This window comes from Amia ocellicauda, chromosome 2 (assembly GCF_036373705.1).
Source record: "Amia ocellicauda isolate fAmiCal2 chromosome 2, fAmiCal2.hap1, whole genome shotgun sequence".
Classification (NCBI taxonomy): Eukaryota; Metazoa; Chordata; class Actinopteri; order Amiiformes; family Amiidae; genus Amia; species Amia ocellicauda.
In genome coordinates this window covers 14,121,861-14,144,791 of record NC_089851.1, presented here as the reverse complement: position 1 = coordinate 14,144,791, position 22,931 = coordinate 14,121,861, and the positions used below count along the sequence as shown (strand labels likewise).

Below are 22,931 nucleotides of genomic sequence, written 5' to 3'. Positions count from 1 at the left end.
CCCCCTTATTATAGCAATCCTAACCAATCACCTTCAGAATCCCACACCAAGATAAGTGACCTCCACCTGTGTTAAATTGTACTGAATCAAATGATTTAAGGATAAATTCAAAAGTTCCTGTAGGATCTCTCTGCTGGGTAGTATATTTCAAAGGAAAGACTCAACCATGAGCAGCAAAGAGCTTTCAAAAACTCTCTGGGACAAAGTTGTTGAAAGGCACAGATCAGGGGATGGGTTTTAAAAAAATCAAAGGCCTTGAATATCCCTTGGAGGATGATTATTAAGAAGCTGAAGGTGTATGGCACCACAGAGACTGTCTAGATCAGGCCGTCCCTTCAAACTTGATGATCAAACAAGAAGTGGACTCATCAAAGAGGCTATGAAGAGGCATATGGCACCTTTCAACAATATCGCAAGCACTTCACAAATCTGGCCTGTATGGTAGGGTGGCAAGAAGGAAGACATTACTTGACAGTCTACCTTGAACCCTGTTTAAAGTATGGCGATTCTGTAGCCATATTGCAACATGTTTTGTGTTCTGGCTAAACTAAAATTGAACTTTTTGGCCTAAATGCAAAGTGTTATGTTTGGCATAAACCCTTGACAGCGTTTCACCCTGTGAAGCATGGTGGTGGCCGCATCATGTTATCGGGGTGTTTCTTATCGGCACAGACGGGATAGAACACTTTGTTAGGATAGAAGGGAAAATGAATGGAGCAACATGTTTTGGTAATCAGATAGATAATTGAGTGTTAATGTGAATGCAATAATATTGCAGATTAAGTTGCATTGGACACCAGCCATTTCAGCTTTCATTTCTGTGTGTGAAAGCAGTTATAGAGATTTCCAGATTGGGACAGTGCTCAAAATCACAGAAGTGTAGTATGTTTTGCAGCTGTGTCAGCGAGCGAGCAGTATGGGTGAAAGAATAGAGATAGCTGAATGGTAAAGTACTTACAGGAGATTAATTCAAAATGGCGTGGCCTGATTTCTTGTTTTGAAAGTATCCAAAACATCTCAAGTTACATACATAAAATATAGAAATATTTTGATGTCAGTTTGGGAAATGGTCATAAATATGATTTCTTGAAATCCAAACATAATTTTCACCAAAAACAAACTGATGACATGGGATGCACAGGATGCTGCATGGGTCAGCAGGAGCTCGTTTAGTTTACAATAACCCCCAAAGTGAGTTATCATGGTTGGGAGCAACGCAGGGCAGAATTTTTGTTAAACCAGTGATGCAAAGAGTACAGAACATTGACGGGATCGGGATCAATGGTGAACTATGGCATACTGATTTTAGATAAATCTACACTTTATCCATCAAAAGGTCCAATTTGTGTTACAGGCCAGCGAAAGTGCTCCCTAATTGCTTGATTTTCAATGTTAAGGAGAATGAAATCCACTGGGTTTTTTGCAGCACGCCTCTTTTGTCTAAATGCAAGTGACATTGAAAAATACATTATTGTTTTTAAAGAGTAAGTAAGTGAAAATGTTTACTTTTCTGAAGGTCTTTGATTCTAAAGACCTCAAATAATCTTTTATTGTTTAATGCTGGCTAAAACTCTGTGGTGGTAAAATTGCATGCCATATTAAAAGGGCCTAAATTATGTATTGTGTGATAACTAAAATTCTGAAGATGTGTGTGATGGCTGCATCCTCTCCAAACGCTTACAACAATACCATTCAATGCACCCAGGTGTCACTTTACAATAGCGCGGCTTTACGTGTTAACTATAGAATGTGTTACCAAGATTCCGGAATGAAGGTGTAAATGGTGTGAGGTTGATTACATAAAAAAGGTTTAAATTATTCTGAGCAGCCAGACTAAAATTAATAATGCCATTTAGGCAAGTCTAAAATTAGTTCCCAGTTGACTAAGAAGTTATCAGATCTGTAATCCTTCTCTCACTCTGTCTAAATATATGACTTTCCTTTCTGTGTTTAAGTAGTCTGAGTGAACCCGATTGTATTTTTATCTTTATGCAGCCAAGATTTTCCCGGTGGTCCTATAGATCTCCACCCTAGATCCGATAAATTGTAACTTTCCCCGCGCTCTCCCAAAGAACAAAACTTGTCTCGTTTTCAGAATACATAAATAACAACCTACTTATTTTAATGGAAGGTTGTAAATATACTGATGGTGCAGTTTTAATAGCAGGATGACAAAGGTTTTCTGATGTCTCGTTCGGAAAAAAGAAGTGTGATATTTATAGTGTTTGATATGGTTGTTTTATGTCACCACACATAAATTCCCTCTTTTGGAGAATAGAGGAGGTATTGTAAGAAGAATAATTTTGCACAAAACTTAAGTAAGGCCTTAGGGTATCTTCTGTGTGTATAACCCAGGGAGAAATGAGCTTAAGATATTGACCCTTTTTTGTGTGTAGAGTGATGTGCATAATAATGGCAGACTGTTTTTGGATTATTCTGAAGTTCCAGGTTTGGCTGGTAGATTAATTTCATTAGTTCGGTCTCAGACATATTCTTCCCGATTCGTAATCAGTTTGCATGTGCCCTACAGATTAATATTGTAGACATAAACTTTTTTCAGGTCACAGTGCACCAGGCATCCATCAGAAGCCTTTGCTGCCAACCCTAACTCTGCCTCTGGCATATACAATTTAATTATTAATAGCATGTCTCCCAGGTAAACCGTTACAGTCTTAGGGCCTTGTTTTGTAGTCATTAAAATTGGAACATGTTTATATTACTGCAGTTCTTCCATTGAGTACATAAGCTGTGCTGATCTGAAGGCACCCAAAGAGACTCTACCTTCAGTTTCTTTTATCCAATATACTGTGCCCCAATGTAGCCATGGGGAAAAGTTTTGAGTAATAAGAAATTTAAATGAAGCCATAAATACTAACTTTACCAAAGTACCAAGGCCTCAGAGACTTGATGTTTTAAATAGCACTCCTTAAAGCATATGGGTTTATGGGTCTCAGATAACAAACAGCATGTTTGAAGTGCTCCTTGGAGAATACACACAAACTTTCTCAGTTTACCAGTATGGACTATTGCTTAATTAAACCAGTGATATATTTTTTTTTTTTTTTTTTTTTTTTTTTTACCGCTAGCTATCAGTGTTCGTATTGCAATCACTTCACTATGGGTCCACATAAATGAGTTGTCAGTCTACATGAATATTTATACTGTAAAATATTATAATTAGTAATGTAGATTAATGATGCCAGTGTTGTGGGCTCGAAGTGGTGGCGTGTGTGTGTGTGTGCGCGCGCGCGTGTGTATGTGTGTCTTTTAAGTAGTTTAAAAAATAGATTATAATTTGTTTGTATAGTTGTAGTATAGTAGTGAAGATCGTGGCTGTACCAAAGGCACAGATTTCAATTCCTTGCAGATTTCACACTGATAATACTAGTTTGTCCTTTTTTTTTTTTTAATGTATACGTATTACTGGGTGAATGACTTCTCTTGAAGGCATTTAGTTCAAACAAAAGGGCATCAGTTTTCATGCTGCCACTGCAAAGAAGCCTTATTGTTATGCATCTTTTATTCCGAAGGCATGAAATCCCAATTTTCATGTCATCTTCTGTTTTCACATGTGTACATTTACATATCTTGTATCCTGGAGAATCACAGGCTACTTTAAATCAAGGACTCTTTCATATACACTTGTGAAACATGTCTGTTTGTTGGCTGTCTTTCTTTTCTTAGTATTGAAGGGTCTGCTAATCTCAACAGGAAATGTATTGAATGGGGTATTTTATTGTATTGTAAAGCCAGTAGGAAAGGTAACTATTCTGTTTCCTTTCATAACAAGCAGTGCTTAATAAGTACACTGAAAACATTTTTTTAAGTATTACTTAAGCCTTGAATAATGCATGAATGTGTTATACATTTATTGGAAAACCATAAGGAACGGACATTTGAATGTGTATAATTTTATCACGGGTATCACATGTTGTTCAGCATACAAATGCTAATGTTCAGTCATCGCCTTGTAAAACTCAATTCATATGAATATTAAAGTCCTTATGTTTTCATATTGCTTAATTATCAAGATATATCCCAAATTGGTACCCTTTTGTGGTGCCTTATTTATGCTCTTTACCAATGCCATTAGCCTAGGGATTAGAGGGGAAATGCAGAATGCATGCAGGCAATACAGATGCTGCCATACAATACGATTTTCTAGTTTGCAGATAATGCAGTAACACAGATGCATTGTACCAGGAGGAGGTATTTTACAGACTTGGTGTCCGTCCTATGAATGGATTAGGGGTTTAAAGTGTCAGTAGAATTAGAATTAAATGCATTTTAACTAATGCGTATTAAGAAAGGTGTGTACAGGGCAGTGATATAGCAGATTGATAGCCGTGATGCTCCTGTTTTCAACCCCTTCGATTGAACAGCTCTGTAATGAGAGAGGGAGCACATGGGTTAAAAATATTGAAAACTATCAGTATGACTGCATCTTAATGGCTGTATAATATTGATTTATAGCAGCAGGAAAATCAGTTTCCTTATCTGTGACCTTTTTGGTACGCAAGGATAATCCAATAACAAATTTATTTTCTTTTTTTTTCTTCTTTTTTTTGTCCCAATGCAGTTTTTGTCCAGGCAAGCAAGTTGCAGCAACACATCTTCTCAGCTCACGGGCAAGAGGACAAAATCTACGACTGTTCCCAGTGCCCCCAGAAGTTCTTTTTCCAGACCGAGCTACAGGTATGTACTGTGCCACTGTCTGCTCAAGTTGCACCCGAGTGCAGAATGGCTATTAATAACAGTGACTCACCCTAATTCAGGAGTGTGATAAATGCACAAAGCACATGACTAAGTGATATTTTAGAGCAGCACTTTCTAAACAAGTCATGGAACACATAAGCAACATCTGTGGGATGGCACCATCTGTTTGGGAAGTCAGGTGTGAGTGCAAGTCAAATATTTTGTCTCTGCATAATACAATTGCCAATTTCCCCCAAAGATAACTAGACTGCCTTTGCTTGTTAGACTGCAAAGGCAATATGTGGTGCCTTTTTTGTTTTGTTTTTTTGAAGCTGCATAGAGAACAGGTGAGTTGGGGTTGTCTAAATCCCCAAACCCTACTGTGTTAGGTGAATCCTGGCAAAAGCAATTGGGGGGGAAAAAAGACAGCTGCATTAGGGATTGGTGTTGCTCTATGATTCAAGAAGGGCTGTTTAGCTACCGTTACAGAGAAACAGTCCCAAGTAAACAATTTTTCTGGATGCTCTTCAAAATGCATTAGAGATTTCCCTCTCTGTGCCAGTTGCCATTTGCTGAATAGATTTTAATGAAACCGAAACAATTAGCATGGTCCCCTGTCCAGGATGTTCAGGATCAAGTGAACACCAGTCCTCTGCCACCTGATTTACATGAATTCGCAAAACCCCTAACATTTCCTACATGGTTAGGCTAAGCACACAATAACATGTCTTTTATTTTTAGCCCAAGGAGTCAAAACTGTGTCATTCTTTCACACTTTTTTTTGTAATGGTACAAATTGTAGATGAAAAATGCCAGTGACAACCATCTCCAGGTTTTGGCTGCTACACAGTTCTTGGTCTGAAGAAGAGGGAAATAGTGTGGAAATTCTCCAAAGAACGGGTCAAAGATTTAAACCTTTGTGTAGCAATATGAACCAACAGTTAACATCCACCCATAGGAAAAATCTTAACGTGGATACATTTCGTTGTAATCTTACCTCAGTTCCTCAAATTAAACGATCATACCTTGTAGGGTTGTGAGTCAACATGGCTCCAGTTAGGGAGACATAATACGATCTATCCATAGTTTTATTTGATATTGATATATAGAGAAATTGCATGAAATATTAATGGAGATTTACTGGAGAAAGACGTCCAACCACAGACAGGAAAAAAACATATGCAATGGTCCAACCTAAATGGGGGGAGAAAAAATAATATAAATGCTTAAAGTGTAGTCCTAAGCATAAATCTCATTATTTTTAGATACTTGTTTTGTTAGTTTATGTTCGCTATCTTTTTTACTGAAATAAAGGATACATTTGTATATTTTATCTGTAACAACTGAAATGAATGGTGTTTTCTTTTTCATTATCAATGCAAGCCTTTAATCTTTGAATTTATGAATGCAGTAATAGAAGTACTTTGTTATTCAGAAGACTTTAAGGTAACATTCTTGTCCCTTGAACCACTCCACAAGTATTATAAAATAAGAGCACTTTATTTCAGGAAAAACATCTGTTAAAGTGTACTTATTTTTTTAATTATAATTTGTATTCATAAGAACTTTTTAAACTTGCTACACTGCAAGTTTAAAAAGTTCTTATGAATAAAAATTATAATTAAAAAAATAAGTACACTTTAACAGATTTTTTTTTCCAATAAGATGGGAAGTCACACTCTCCTGATAAAGAGTTTTTGGAATTACTGTAGAGTCTCGGCACATCCTTTGACATTATGGGGAAAAGAGAATTGGTGATGCCACCATTAGGTTTGAAAATGTATAAAAATGTATCCACGGGCAGGCTTGTATCATGCAGTAACATTTTTTTGCTTTCTGTGTCCTTCTGAGTCTGCCTTACAGTCCGGAATAAAATACAAATCTGAAAATATCTGCCTTTAGATGCCTTTAGGAATCATTATTAATCATTAAAATTAGTTCAAATACCGTATTTTGGTATCCCTTTTAATAGTATTCCCTTAAAAAAAAGACAATGAGAGAGTTTTTATATACCAGCATTATTCATTTGCATTCAACAAGAGAATAGAGAACACTCTTTTATATTTATATGTATTATTTTAAACAAGTACCAATCAATGTTCTGTTAGCAGCCGGAAGCAAGGTAAATGCCACCCATATTATCACATGGTGTTCATTAGTCAATGCCTGGCAAAGAACATCAAAATCCAGATGATGAAGGTCATTTTGAAAACAAAAAGCAGTGTAAACAGTGTTTCATTAGCATGGAACTGAACTGCAATCTGAAAGGGCTGATTTATTTATCATTTGTTCATCCACTGTCTGTATCCTGTACTAAAAGGATATCATTTACACTGACTGTGTCATATGTCTTTACATGGTTTTAATTGTTTCAGTGCCAGTGCAATACATATGTGTGTATGTATGCATGTATGTGCCAGTTTGTGATGATAAAATATATATGTGTTTGAACTCCCAATGCCTTTTTTTGCTAATACAGATGGCTAATATCCTGAGGTTGTTTAATGTTTTTATACTTTTTAATTACACGCTTTGATTTGTTTTTGGTTTGTGTTATTTTGTCGTTTTTTGTTGTTGTTGATTTAATCTTCCTAGCCCAGGGGTTTGCTATTTTCTCTGTGTGTTTTATGTTAGCCTTTTATTTTAGAAGTTCAGACTTTAACACCCATAAAGTATCAATGACCACTTCAACACATGTTATGAAGGAAAAACTATCATAATAGTAAATATGTAGATTTTTCTTATTTCCTATGAACATGTGTACCTGGACTGTTCTGTGCTGCTGACTATTATATTGGGGTTTCTGTGCTATTACTAGCTACCATGAAGATTTCTCAAGTTACAGCCATTACAAAATATGAAATGTATTGCATTTAATATGTTGATCATATTAATGGTATTTTATCAAACTGAAATGTTTTTTTTTTTTTTTTTTATCAAATGTATACATATCAATTGTAATACAACTTGCAATTATGTATTTATATTAAATAAGTCCTTATCAATACAACAAACATAGTTAGATATTGTGAAATTATCATTCAGTTTTTTTAGGATATAGGATATAGTTAGGGTACTACAAGGGGAGTCTAGCTAGCTGAGTGAACTGCAACCAAAAGTCTCCTATTTTTTGTTTTGTTTTTCTAATCTTGGAGGTGAAAGATCAGCTTCAAGCTGGGGAAAGTTGCCAGGCCAGGCTGTGAGGCAAGGATGATATTTTATTAATTTTGTACTGAGATTCTGAATTCTGAAATCCTGACAAACTCTGTGACAGGTGAAATTCCTTCCCATGAACTCTAACCGGTGAGGGGCCGGCTAATTCCGCCTCTGTTGTGAGATGGACAATAGGAGGGCTTCTTTCTAATCAGGCCTCAAAGGACCTCCTGGCTGCCCTAGAGTCTGGGGCTGATTGAATAACTCCTGGGCTTCTTCCCCTAGGCCTCCATCAGCAGGGGTCCGGGGGAAAGCAATCTCCTGCAGACTGGCACTGAAGTGAGCTTTAAACTACTATTTTCAAGTCTCCAGAGGAGCTCCGGCACACTAAAAGATAGATGGAGTGCAGATATTTTATGAGAAGCTGTCAGGAGAAGAGTGGAGTAAATGTTTCAACACTCTGGCTATGTCGCAGCTGAATTTATCCAGTGTAGTTTCGGTTTCTTCTTGTCTTCCTCCTCTTGGAAAAACCATAGTAATAATTTCAAAAAGAAATTAGGCATCTTCTAATTCTAATTTTTTTCTTCTAGGCTTTTCCCAGTTTTCACTCGCAGCCCTTGCTGGTTTACTAAAGGCTGCAGAAAAATCATTGCCATCGGTTCTGAAATATTTATTACGACAGAATGAAAAATTGGATTCATTTTCTGGCCTATTGCTGACCGGGCTTTAGAAACTGTAACTTTGTACAACATTGTGTTGAGTCCCCAGTGCCGCGCGTGTAGGGGCAGGGGGTGGTGTCAGGGGAATCGATCGAGCTTTGAAACAGCTGTTGAATTTAAGGGTAGAGACTTAAAAGGGAACATAGGCATTGTGAAAGAAAATAGTGTTCCTATCAAAATCTCGTCTGATATCAAAATCATCATCTTGTGCGATAACATGTATTCTGCCTTTTTTTTTTGGCGGGGGGTGGGTTCTATACTAACTAATGTGAACCCCTAATTATATGGAATTTGAAGTCTCATCCTGTTCACTGCTTACTACTACTTTATTATTGTTATTATTACTATTACTTATTTATTAATAGACCCCCTTAACCAGAGCAACTATGTGCTAAAGGGTGGGGTAGGCATAAGGGAAGTTACAGTAAAACGATAGAAGTGCTAACAATACAAAAGTAATCATTAGAAAAGTGCATAAGAGCAAGAGTGCTGAGCAACCCAAGAGATTAGGCTGCTGTATTACAGGCAAAGTCTGGAAAGATGTGTCTTGAGAAATTTCCGGACGGTGGTCAGGGGCTGGGCAGTCCTGACCTCAGTGGGAAGGTTGTTCCACCACTTAGCGGGGGAAAGGAGCGGGTTTTGTACTTTACAGAGCCTTTTACTCCCACAGACAGCACAGAAAGGCAGAAGTTATTATCCGTGTTATCATCACAGCTGGAGTCAATTATAATAAGATTGCAATTACAGTCACAACAGTATTGTTAGTTGAACTTTTAATTATTATTATAACAACAATATTTTATACATTTACAATTACGTCTTGCTGCAATTATACTTTAAATCCACAAATCAGTACTCAATGACTATTCAATTATCAATATGCAGGAGTTCTGCCATTCAGCTACAATTAAAATACAGTTGTAGATTACTCCTCAGAAGGATCTGTGATCTAGACATCAAGGGTATTTGGTACCTGCGGAGCCTCAGTCAATGCCATCGGCTGAAAGCCATCTCCAGTAACAATGACAATGAAAGAGAGCACAGTGGCAATGACTGAACAGTGAACCGGCCTTCCTATTGATGATCCAAACACTTATTTGGATAGCTTTTTAAGAAGGTTAAGACTGTGTCCAGCCTCCAGATTCTTGAGACGTGTGCCATATGTGTTCAGGACTGTGGGTCCTGGACAAGCAAAGTAGTGTCTTTATTTCCGCCCATATTTTTATTTTTGTGACATTTGATCAGTATTCAGAAAGGTTCTCTCTGAATTCAAGCTGTCCCGATACAACCTCAGAAAAGTCTGTCAGTGGAGAGACGTTATTAAACACAGGGATGAGCTGCAATGCAAATTACATTGCAAGGGAAAAAAAAAAGATATCTGCAGCCCTTTTACATTTTGCAGAATATCCTCAAAACTTGTGAACATTGAATGTAAAGCACTCTGAGAAATAGTCATTTACTAATCAGCTGAGGCACACTCAATTGGGGGTTCTTCCATAATTGAGCCGTACATCTTTTGCCTTAATTATTGCAAGACAGTGGTTAGAACTAATCAATATTTACTTCCTCTCTTAGATGTTTTTTTAATTATTATTTTAGATGTTTTTTCTTTTTTTTAACACAATCCCCTGATAATACTTTTTAGTTTTTTAATTAAGGGATTTATTGACAGTAATTTGAGCAGCCATCTCTGTGATTCAAGATTTACAAAATAATAATAAAAATGAATGCACTGTTTGTCAATGACATAACAGCACCTGTTTTAAACCCAGAGAATGTGTTACTTTACTGTGCTTTAATAGGTCACTTCAATATCTTTCTCATGCCTGTGCCAGGAGGTCACTTTAATTTCTGCTTGTGCACATGTACTAAAGAAACTGAAGACAAGACTTCACATCACCATTATTTTTCTCAATCAGTTTACCTTTAAATACATGATTTGCACTGAATATAATATAGCATTGGAGGTTTGGAGTCTACAGTATGTCTCGTATTCATTTTCTGGGTTCATATAAATGACTTTTCATAAAGTCAATAGGAAAAATGATCTGAAATCTTCCACCTTCCTATTGCCTCCTACTAAAGTTGATCTGAGGAGGAGCATTTTCTTCGTAACAATTTCAGACCGCGTCGCACATCTGTTGCAAGCCCCATGTTATTCCCACATTTTGTATACATTACACGGGATGTTTTGTTAAATGATATTGCGTTTAAATAGTTTCACAAGTCTCCCACGTATCATTAAATTATCCAACCAGAGTCCGCCAGTGAATATTGGGCTCAGGATGTTGAAATAGTAAAGAAATGCAACTTCCTGTATGGGGTGAAACATAAAGGACTCATTCTGTGTCAGATCAACCCTGTTTTTTAAGACTGACTTTCTCTGATTTAGCTGCAAGCTGCCAAGTGCCAATGATAAATGGTGATGTTATATGAAAAAAACAGAAGAAAAACATCCTCAGAGCTCTATCACTAACATACCCCACATTATGAAAATCCATTCTGGCTGTTTTTCTAGGCATCCAGAAGGCATTCAATTCCCCTTTGACTTTACATTGCTCTCAGACCACAGATCATGTGATACACAACTGCTTTTGTATTCTTGAATCACCAGTTGCTTAAACAGTCTGCTGCGGGAAAGCAGTTTCTGTCCCATTGTGACAGAGTAGCTTCGTTTGAAAAGATTTAAAAATACACACTGCAGCTTCTCGTTTCATTCCTCATGTTGTTCATGTGCAGAGTTTCAAGCGATAACACAGACGCAGTTCAAATTAAAAGCTAAACAACAAACACTGGGGCTCTGTGGAAATGTTTCATATTATTTACAATAGTATACAAGAATAGGTATTGTAAATATGTTCTTCAGAATTCTTTAAAGCAAGATAAACAACAAGAAAGCGAAAAGAGACATTCTGTCAAATATTTTAGTTAGACAGGAATGACGTGTTGCATCCCAGGTATAGTAAAATTAGACAAGATGACAAGCAAAGGATTCTGTGAGATTTGTTTTATAGTAACTCTCTTAGGGTATTATTTGTGTAAGCATACACATAATCTAGAGGGATCCCTGACAAATATTCCTACAAAGAATTTGAGAGATGTTGCTGCTGCTTCTGGTTCTCACTTGGCAATGTATGAAAACTCTTTGTGAAATGGAACTTAATTTTTTATTTCTGAAAACATAAATACATACATGTATAATAATAATAATAAACATTTTGGTTTCTAGGATGGTACAGCCATGTATAATATTGTGTTCTGAATTCTTTTCAAGGAATACTATTGGTGGCAAGCTATTGATCAGCAATGTTTACATTTAAACATTTATGCAAACATTTATGTCCACTTTTCCATGCAGGTTCCCCTTGCTGTGATACATTGTCTCCAAAGTCCACAGGCTATTCTCAGACCCTATGATGTCAGTTATTGCCAGCATCCCCTAGGAATTAATCATGTCATTGTCTTTGCAGGATGTTGTAGACAAATATTCAATACAGGCAGGAGCTTTTAACATCATACATTTTCTGCATTCTTGTAGGCATATCACAGAGAAGAAACCATGAGTGTATTTCCAACTGTGCTATATCTATATCTATATCTATCTAACTATATCATTTCAGACTTTTCTGGTGAAAGAGATTCATTTCACCAATCATTGCACCAGGCTTCAAGAGTTGATACAGGCCAGAACTTTGCTTAAATTACACAACAATAATACTGTTAATAACGGTCTCTGTGACCGAAGCTTCCTGTTCTTCAATATTAACTACTTTTGATTATGGAAATTAATGTTTTTGGTCCCTTATTCAGAGGGATGTGCCTGTAGTCTCTATACGTTCTTATATATTAGGAAGAAGAAGATACACAGTAGATCTATAGGAGTATTGACAAGAACGGATATTATTTTTGTACCTAAGGAGTTCACAGATGAGTAATCCTGCAACTCACACAGGGAAAAGCATTGGCCTAAAGCCAGAAGCAGAGGATGAACATTGACTCAGACAGGGGCAAGACTGCATGCACTAGTACTGCAGTATTTGTATCAATAGATTATGTATACAAATTTCAGATTCAGACCAGAGTCAAACAATAAATAAGGAAAAACAGTTAATTAAATGAAAAGTACAAAATAAAATACCTCTGATTTTAATTTAACTGGAAAAACTAAACTAAAATATATATTTTATTTAAAGTAGATGCAAGAGATGTCCTCAAAATTACAATTCCAAATCTCCTCATGAAACACAAACTACAACTTTAAAGCTTCACTGTCCACTGCAAACATTACATGAGCATATTTACATAAAACATATTATTACAGAGCATTTCCCAATGGGTATTGTTTCATAGCTGTTATTATAGATAGGGAAATAACTCTGAGAATGTGACTTGCAGATCAAAATAAAAAGTTTTAATAGAGTACTTATAAATAAACAATTAAGTCACATTGAGGCTTGGGAGCTATGTTCTACCTAAACAAATGCAACTATGTAATATCAGTGTAACACCATTTTATTTGTTGTATATATTCAAATATTTTCAAATTCTTCTGCACGTTTACCAGTTTCTTCTTCTGCACTTTGACATACACCTAAAGGATTATTAGGAACACCTGTTCAATTTCTCATTAATGAAATTATCTAATCAACCAATCACATGGCAGTTGCTTCAATGCATTTAGGGGTGTGGTCCTGGTCAACACAATCTCCTGAACTCCAAACTGAATGTCTGAATGGGAAAGAAAGGTGATTTAAGCAATTTTGAGCGTGGCATGGTTGTTGGTGCCAGACGGGCCGGTCTGAGTATTTCACAATCTGCTCAGTTACTGGGATTTTCACGCACAACCATTTCTAGGGTTTACAAAGAATGGTGTGAAAAGGGAAAAACATCCAGTATGCGGCAGTCCTGTGGGCGAAAATGCCTTGTTGATGCTAGAGGTCAGAGGAGAATGGGCCGACTGATTCAAGCTGATAGAAGAGCAACTTTGACTGAAATAACCACTCGTTACAACCGAGGTATGCAGCAAAGCATTTGTGAAGCCACAACACGTACAACCTTGAGGCGGATGGGCTACAACAGCAGAAGACCCCACCGGGTACCACTCAACTCCACTACAAATAGGAAAAAGAGGCTACAATTTGCACAAGCTCACCAAAATTGGACAGTTGAAGACTGGAAAAATGTTGCCTGGTCTGATGAGTCTCGATTTCTGTTGAGACATTCAGATGGTAGAGTCAGAATTTGGTGTAAACAGAATGAGAACATGGATCCATCATGCCTTGTTACCACTGTGCAGGCTGGTGGTGGTGGTGTAATGGTGTGGGGGATGTTTTCTTGGCACACTTTAGGCCCCTTATTGCCAATTGGGCATCGTTTAAATGCCACGGCCTACCTGAGCATTGTTTCTGACCATGTCCATCCCTTTATGACCACCATGTACCCATCCTCTGATGGCTACTTCCAGCAGGATAATGCACCATGTCACAAAGGTCGAATCATTTCAAATTGGTTTCTTGGACATGACAATGAGTTCACTGTACTAAACTGGCCCCCACAGTCACCAGATCTCAACCCAATAGAGCATCTTTGGGATGTGGTGGAATGGGAGCTTCGTGCCCTGGATGTGCATCCCACAAATCTCCATCAACTGCAAGATGCTATCCTATCAATATGGGCCAACATTTCTAAAGAATGCTTTCAGCACCTTGTTGAATCAATGCCACATAGAATTAAGGCAGTTCTGAAGGCGAAAGGGGGTCAAACACAGTATTAGTATGGTGTTCCTAATAATCCTTTAGGTGAGTGTATAACCGTAGTTACCATTGTTTTACATTGGTGTCCTGTGAGTTCAACATGCCTTTACTGTGCTTGACTCCACTGGAACATGTGCAAACCATGTTGTGCTACAGTCAACAAACCTAAGAAACCCTTTTTTAAAAGAGATATCACAGTATTCTCATTGTGTAGTGTAGTAAAGCACAGTGAAGCCATGTTGAATCCATGGGAAACCACAGTAAAACTGAGTTAAAAGTACAAAAATTGCAAGGTGAATTTTACCAAGCTAATCGTGCCAAAGGACGGTTGGGTAGTTTCCTAATATGAACTATTTCCACAAAGTAATGTTTGCATTCCAAATTTCCTTTCAACAGTTGTAGTCGGTATAACAGGAAAGGGATGTGTAGTGGTCCAGGGGTTTTCACTTTGCAAGGGGAAGCAGATTAAGTATTTACACAAACAGCTGCATATTGAAAATAAATAAAACATTCCACATGCCTCTTTAGCATAACTGTTAGATTGGCTTGAATGCCATGATATGTGACCTATAACACTATTCTCAATGAAAAACTTAATCAATTAGTCAGTTGTCGGCTTCATACTTAGCCAACACATTGTATTGACTTTCTTTGTGTGTCTTAGTAATAGTGTAAGCTTTAATAATATAAGCAAGGTTTTGGTATTTTTACAATTTAAGCTATAAAATATATAAACCTCACAAAAAAAATTAACCGTTTCTGCTAAAACATTCCATTCTATTGCATTTGAGGTTTAAATGTGAATTTGACTTTTCTGCACATAACATCACTTCTCACTTGTATTTGAAATGTTAGAGAAACACATATGCATTCATTTCTCTATTATCTTTATCCAAGGCTGTGAACATGGTAAATATGTATATATGATATAGGCATGTCAGTTTATACTATATGGTCAGTTTGGGAGTCCTAAAATTATGGCATGCAGTTTTTCTTTTTTTACTAAAAAGCCCCAGGCCCCCAGCCCCCTCCCAATCACAGGTACCGCACATGTTCTCCTCATATCTAATTAGGAAAAACTAGCCCTGGGCTAATTTCCCAAGCAAGCCTACCCCCTGTAAGATTTGTACCAAGGATAGGAATGGAAGAAGTGAAAGGTGTTTAGACATGGTAGTCATTATTCATTAACCTCCAGCTTTTGCATACATATGTATGGATCTGCTATGTTTTAGTTTTTTTGAGCAAATCATGCTTTGTTGTACCTACTAGTTTCTTTGTAAAACATATATATAAAACAAATGTAGGAGGTACATGCCTACATGTGTGCACATGTGTATATGCAGTTTTACATATATTTCAGGTTTCTAAAATACAGCTCTGGAAAAAAAAAATGAGACCACTTAACATTGATTGATAAATATATATTTTTTTATTATTATTTTTTTTGCAGTGAAGTAGTGAACAGGTAATTTTGAATAATACAATGCTATTTTTGTGGTTGTCTGCCTCATAATGGGGCTCCTACTAGGACTAAAGAAGCTGTTCTCTCAGATAAACAGCAGGAGTATTTTATTAAGAGTTTGGGAAAAGTTAGTACGTTTTCTCTGCATATAGGAAATAGACGTGTTTTTTATTGTGCTATTTCAAGTCTTTGATTTCTGGACTTTTCACTAAGGACTGTACATCATTTAAAATCAGACACAAACAAATAAAATAAATATTACAGCCTGAACATATCATCTCCAAATGTACTGTAATATGTTTATAATAAGAAAAGAAGAATGAAGTGTAGATTTGGAAAATAAAATAAGGGGTCTCGGTTTGCTATCTTGGGGGTCATTTGTCTTGGTAATGGGGGGACAAGTTACTCCCTGTAGGGACATAAACAAGAGCTGAAACTGCCCCTGTCTGGTTAGGCCACAGCACCCTGCTGACCCAGGGCCAGGCCTTGACAAGCCAGGGCTGTGGGTGAACATGCAGCTGCTCTTTGTCCTTGTTGGTCCCAGCAGGTACCTTTATTAGACGGTACTTCATAAGAAAATCCTAGGGCTGGGAAGTGTGCGTGAAAGAGGGGGGAGGGGGGAGGAGTGTTAAAGTTTAAAACAATGCTGGTGTTGAATACATATCCATCAGACTGCAAACTTTCCTTCTACCAGACGTTATCTTGTTACATAGCAGTGATGCAGTGACTTGTGCTGAACATATTAAACATTCACAACACGTATGCTTTTGCAGATATTTTACAATCCTGGAGCTAAATAAATCCTGTCCTTTTTAAAATAATAATAAGTTTTCATTTGTGCTTAAGTTGAAGCTTTTGCAAGTCATTATGAAACAAAACTATCCATGTTTTTAAAGAATGTACTATACTGCACGTACATCTAAAGTGGATTTATATGCTTGTTACTTTTTCTTTTTTTTTTTTTTAATGTCAGGCACTGGGACAAAATGTGTCAGGAACTCATCTAGCTTTTTTTTTTTTTACACTAGAGTCTAGAGATGAAATTAGAAAGTGAATTCATACCAATGCAAGAATAAGGTTTGGATGAAAGGGTGGCAGTGCTGCAGTATTATGCATGAGTGACAGCAGGTTATTTGGATGCTGGTAACTCAATCATCCCTCAGTTGCACAGCCTTTGCAGCAGTGAAGGACATCTGATTATTAAAACCATTAAAGAGCCCGGGCTTTTAAGTGCATTTTGTGAAGGACACAAAAGGGTGTATAGTGGAAACCACTTTACAGGATTGCTGGGTAAATGCATCTTTTAACAAAAGCTTTCAGTGTAGCAAGGCCCTTATTTTTGAATGTACATTGAAATTCAATAAAAGTATAACTGAATGAGTTGTAGTTACTTAAGAAAAATAAAGTACTGGACACATGTTTATCAATGTCATCTTAAAGATAGACCCAAGACATTACTATAATCTGTTCAAAAATATGTATACATCTACTACTAGTTCAGATCAGATAACAGACTATTTTTTCATGCAAACACATTGTGAATTTTGAAGCAATGTGCATGTTTTGCATTGATGCATAAAGCTTCACTTTTCCTTATTCTCTTGTAGAAAACTCAGATCTGTTCCTTCCCAAAGGACTTCAAATCAAAACAAAATACCCATATCCCACTCAATTGTTTTACTCGGCTTTTCCCTCAGCAAGTTTGGATTTGTTTTATCTGGCCTTAAGTGCTTTTTTTTCCCTAGGCTTAAACCCAAAGTTTTCTTTACTCTGAGAAAACAACAGCCAAACCAAATTCTTTCATTACAATACCCAGAATGTACCTGTTGTTTCAGTATACCTTAATTTGCCCATGTCAGGAAGTCTGTAGGGAAATTCTACCCCCTGTGCTATATGTCCAGTCTATCCCCATGAGTAAGACATCAAACGAGATGGTCAGTTTCCAAGGAGACAGCGCCAGCTGTAGCAAAACAAAAGATTTTTGATAACTGTTGACAATACAGAATACATGCTGCCCTTTTTTTTTTTCTTCCCTTTAGCCAAACTGGACAACGGTTCCCTTGGCAATTTTCCAAATCAGGAAGGAATTGCACCCCCAGTAGACAAGCAAGCAGTCTGAATATCTCCCAGGGTACTCATTTAAAAAATGACTTTGGGTTGAGTCAATATTGGCCAGGCTTCAAACACCTCTCAAACCAAAAGCAATTCTGTTCTGCCTTTGGACTACTTTGGAAGGTCTAACTACGTATGCACAGATATTGTATAGGATGTGTAATCAAGAACAAGCCCTACATCCCATTCTCTGATTCCTTTGAACTCTTTCTTGACAGCCTTGACAAGAACTGTTAAAAGAACAGGAGCATGTAACGAAGAGTAATAAAATATCCCACCTGGTTGTTCTCCAGAGTATTTTGCAGCCTGAAAAAAAAAAAAAAAGTGGAAACAATGAAGGAGAAAAACAATGAATGTGGCACATAGGCAGCATAGGACAATGTGTGTGTTTAACATATTTACCACTATAATGTATAGAAAACAAAATGGGGAAAACAATATTATAAACGCAGCTAAATTAACACTGAGAAAAAAATGGAAAAACAAAGTCATAACTGTTGCCAACAAGAACAATTACAAACCAGATCAAAAGATTTGTCTTGGTTATTGCTCTTCAGCGTAAATAGATACTGCGTAATTATAATTAAAGGGTTCAAGAGCATGTGTGTTTATGCTTTATTTGCAATCAAACAATCATCATGCTTTTCCTTGGGATGGTGGTAGCATGCCTTAATTAAAATCTTGACTGATGACTCTGAATAAATTTTGGTTTGTAAAGTCCTGTGCACTGAATGCAAAACAGTTCTTGATCCAATAATGAGCATTCGTCTCCTTTATAATACAAAGCAGCCAGTCCAGCAGTAAGACATCTATATCATCTGACAGTTCTGATTTTGTGTGTTGTTTCTTTATGGCCCTTTATTTCTGATATTATTATTAATTTGTAGAAGTAGGAGTAATTCTGTTTTTAATTTTCTGGTAATTTCTGTGTGTTAATGATAACTTTTGACAAACCTGTATGAAAAGTACATTGAAATTGCATTTATTCAGGATTTTCACCAGTCATCTGGACCCATGGGAGATGCCTTTTTCTTGGTTTCTGTATTTATGAACAGACTGCTTAAACCTTGGTGGCAGTATCCCTGCAGATCCCTCTACATAGAATCTAAAATACAGCCAACATTATGTTTCTTTTTGCAGAAATTCGTGGATAGTCCTCAATCCAATATGTTTTCAATCAAGTACAATAAATATAGTTAAAGCAAATATTTATGCTTTAAGGTTTTTTTTTGTTTGTTTGTTTTATTTGTTTTTTACTCAGTTTTCCAGAATGTAGGCAAATGTGCTTTAAGGCAAGCGGAAGTATCTGTTTGTTGTCCTCTGTAAATACTATAATAATTCCTGCCATGTGACAACTACACAATGAAAAGCATTTTAGTAGAAACATTATCCCTCACATCAGAGATCACATAATCCCACCAATGTTATTAAAAACTTTTTTTTTTACTTTTCTGATGACTGCTCTGTTGTAATTTCAGTTAAAATGTAAAACTAGACAGAAGTAATAAATCAGGGAGTTGCATCTTTTTGTCCATGTACGGTCTATCCACGGCACACATGATGTCTGGATACGTATCTTTGTGTATGCACTGCTCACCCTCTAGTTATTATTAGTTAGAAAATTACATCTTTGATCATCAAAGCCTTTCGTCCCAAAATGCAATTCTTCCATGTGATATATATATTCACCTTGTTTGAGGAGGACTCCGCAGGGATAGTTAAAATTCTCATTAAAGGTTACACTATTGGATTTTTGGACAGTCAATAAAGCGCTAGTATTTTTGGCACTGTAACTCATTTTTCTGTTAAGTGCTACCACCTGTTTAATACCACATGTAATCTCTTTAAGATAAATCCAGTCTTAGTAATTTTGACCCATTTAGCTTCCTGAAATATTTTTGATGCGATTCTCATATTTGTTTGTGTTCACAATCCGTTCAGTTTTAAAAAATATCATGAATTTATGACATTATAGAAAATGTGTTTTATACCCGTGTTTCTTTGTTTGTTGTACTATCCCGGCTAAATTGTGCCTTGAATGGCCAATGGGACTTTAAACCCATTGAAAACTTGTTTGAATTGAAGAGGGTAGTCCATAAGTGCAGACCAGAGGATCTCAAGGGCCTGAAAATATTCTGTTTGGAGGATTAGTATAAGAACCCTTCCAATGTGTTCTCCAATCTCATAACAAATTATAGAAAAAGGTTCAGTGAAGTTATCTTTGCAAATGAGCTCATATCATTTTGTTTGTTGTTTGTGAACATTAACATTTAAGGCACAGACTATCTTATTATTAAGGTGCAGTAATACAATTTATGGTTGGCGTTTTTTTTTAATGCCTGGGCATTGTGACTGGCAACCTTGGGTGTCTACCTTGGGTAAGCAACTGCAGGTCAAGCAAAAGCCTTGGGGAGATGAGATTTATATCCTTAGGACAACATATTGATGTTCAAGAAGACAACACAATGACATCCAGAGAATTCCTGTGGTAAAGTCCCAAGGCCATAATGTCATCCGTAGGGCAGTACAATGACTGAAACAGGAAAACATCTGTGAATCGACCTTTTGTGAGGTTGATTCCTACAATCGCTGTTTCTTTTCCTAAGATAGATGACCCTTTCCCACAATGAATATGACTCAGGCTTTGTGATACAGCCTTTTTTCTTAACCCACTCGTGCTATTTAAACCATCCAACATAGCATTTCTGTGCATCTTTCATCTGCTAATGCTGTTGGGAAAATCTACCTGGAATTTTCATTGAAAAAGATTCTCCGGTTTTCGGGAGTATGGATACTGGCATATAACTCAGGGGATAAGGGATAATAAAATGGCTTGAAACTGCCATAGATTGTCTTGAGCAGCATTGAAGCATCCCCACAGTAAATTTCCTACCCTTCACAAATGCCAGTATGACAGTGTATGCGTGACATTATCTGTAGTATTGACATTACAGTGAAAACTGACACAACATAGTATTATAAGTTATTAAATTACCTTTTCCCTTCAAGATGGCGCATAGTAGTTAAAGGAATATTACAGACCTACACCTGAATGCATATCTTATGGTTCTAGGGAGATGCAGCAATGTGATGTAATCATATCAGCCTATGAGTTTCACCAGTGTAGGCCCAGTTTTGATAAGAGTCAATTTTAGCTAGAATTGATTGGCTCGACTGGCAGAGCTGTCGGAGGATTTTCAACAGCAGAAAATATTAGGAGTTAAGATTACGTTGGGGCCCGTACAATCATCCCTGGTTTTCTGGAGTCATACATCGAATCGGGGGAAAGATGGATGAAACTGGGACAAGAGGAGATGAATCAACACTGCATCTTCTGCTTCCAGGCTATACAGGTACAAAGGGACCTGAAACTATTTGTTCACGCTGTCAGAAAGGATCCTATACTGGGGCCTACGAGTGAGAGATTAGGACAGTTAGGAGTGTCAGCAGTGCATTCAGAAAAATAGTTTGGTGTGTTTGGATTTCATGAGAAAGGGGAACGCTCCTCACTCGAAATTCAGGCCGAGTTTCAGTACGGGGAATGATACAAAATATATATATAGAACAATATTACACCAGGTGTGAAGGGCTCCTTATAGAAGAGAGGATGGGATGGGTGCCCCCAGCACTATGGGCCTGCAGAGACTCCATGCAGCCTGTGAAATACCACGGGGCCTGCAAGACTCAGAACAGGAAACCACACTGACAGTAGATAATATGTAGAGCAAATCTTTTAGTCCCAGATGAGTTTCAAAATGAATACCTTTTAGTTTTTCTTTTTTTGCCTGTCTGTACATCTCTTTTTGGTTTTCAGGTTTGTAAAACAAATCTACTTTTGGTTAACTGCTCATTTGTGTGTTTTTTTGTTGTAAGGAAAAGCCACAGCTGTAAGGCTTATAATTCGGGCTTTCTGTTTTGACATTTATTTTTGATCATGTGAAGTATTTTTTAGCAGATTTGCTTTCGTCATTGATCATGGAAAAAGCTGATAATGACCAAACTAAACCTTTGTGTCTCTGTTCTGTTTTGCCACCTTTGAACACAAGAGTTAACAAATTACATCATTCACTCACCCCTCAACCCTCCTGAACCATCTTGAACTGGCTTTTCGTTCTCACTCTGATTTGGCTTCTGATGTGTCCATTTTCTCATTGCACATTGATCTCATCCACAAATATAAAAATAATGAGTTTGTAGATGCATCTTATCGATAACTAATGAAGATAAGTGATAAGGAAAATAAATGCTGAAAACTAAAAGCCCTATTTATAATGCTAGAGTTCTGAGAAGACATATTATACATATTGGCTGAACAAGGGAGGCCTTTTAAATGTTTTACCCCAGACTAGAATTCAGCATGCTGTTTAGAAACTAGGCATTATATACCCCAGGTGTCGTCATCACCCATTCCATATGAAGATCAGAACCTGAGAGATCATCAGCGACATCGCTTGTTATTCCTTCTTAACAGCTCTGTTCTCACTGAACTTTATCTGATATACATCGCGTTCCCTTCCAGTCTTTGTAGACGATTCTCACCCAGTGAAGATTTAAAGAACGGGGTCAGTTGAAAACGTATTGCATTGGAGTTGCACTTACATTAGTATGTTAATATTATGTACCTACTTGAGAACGTTAGATCATAAGAAGCCATTTCGTTGCTCTTGGCTTTGATCAGACAGGCTGAAGAGTAAACAACATTGACAGTTTCCCAGATCTGGCATTTGATCTATGCGTGTCCTTCCCTTGTTAATAAAAGGACAGCTTTTCATTGATGGATCACATGTATATAAACAATTGTGGGGGGATATTTGTGGGGTTTTATGAGGGCATATTATACATCCAGAGAATTAAGTATTTTTATGGAAGGTAGGGCCCTAGCTCACACTGCCCATGACATGTATAGGGGTCATGGCTATGGTCTAAGGAGTGACTAGATTGGATGTGTGGGCTGAAATACACAGCCGTTGCTAGATTGCATTTTATATATTGGGTATTACATTTAGGATAGACCTTGTCACTGACTTAGCTAATGTT

General features: G+C 37.0%; 1 protein-coding gene across 4 annotated transcripts in view; it reads left to right on the top strand.

The window, feature by feature from the left end:
• znf521 (zinc finger protein 521) overlaps nt 1-22,931 on the top strand; it is a 174,565-nt gene that overhangs the window by 143,302 nt on the left and 8,332 nt on the right. For all 4 annotated transcript variants that reach the window (XM_066719568.1, XM_066719569.1, XM_066719571.1 and 1 more), the window contains one exon: nt 4,580-4,695. In XM_066719568.1, coding sequence (XP_066575665.1) covers nt 4,580-4,695 — 116 coding nt within the window. The remainder of the gene's footprint in view (nt 1-4,579; nt 4,696-22,931) is intronic.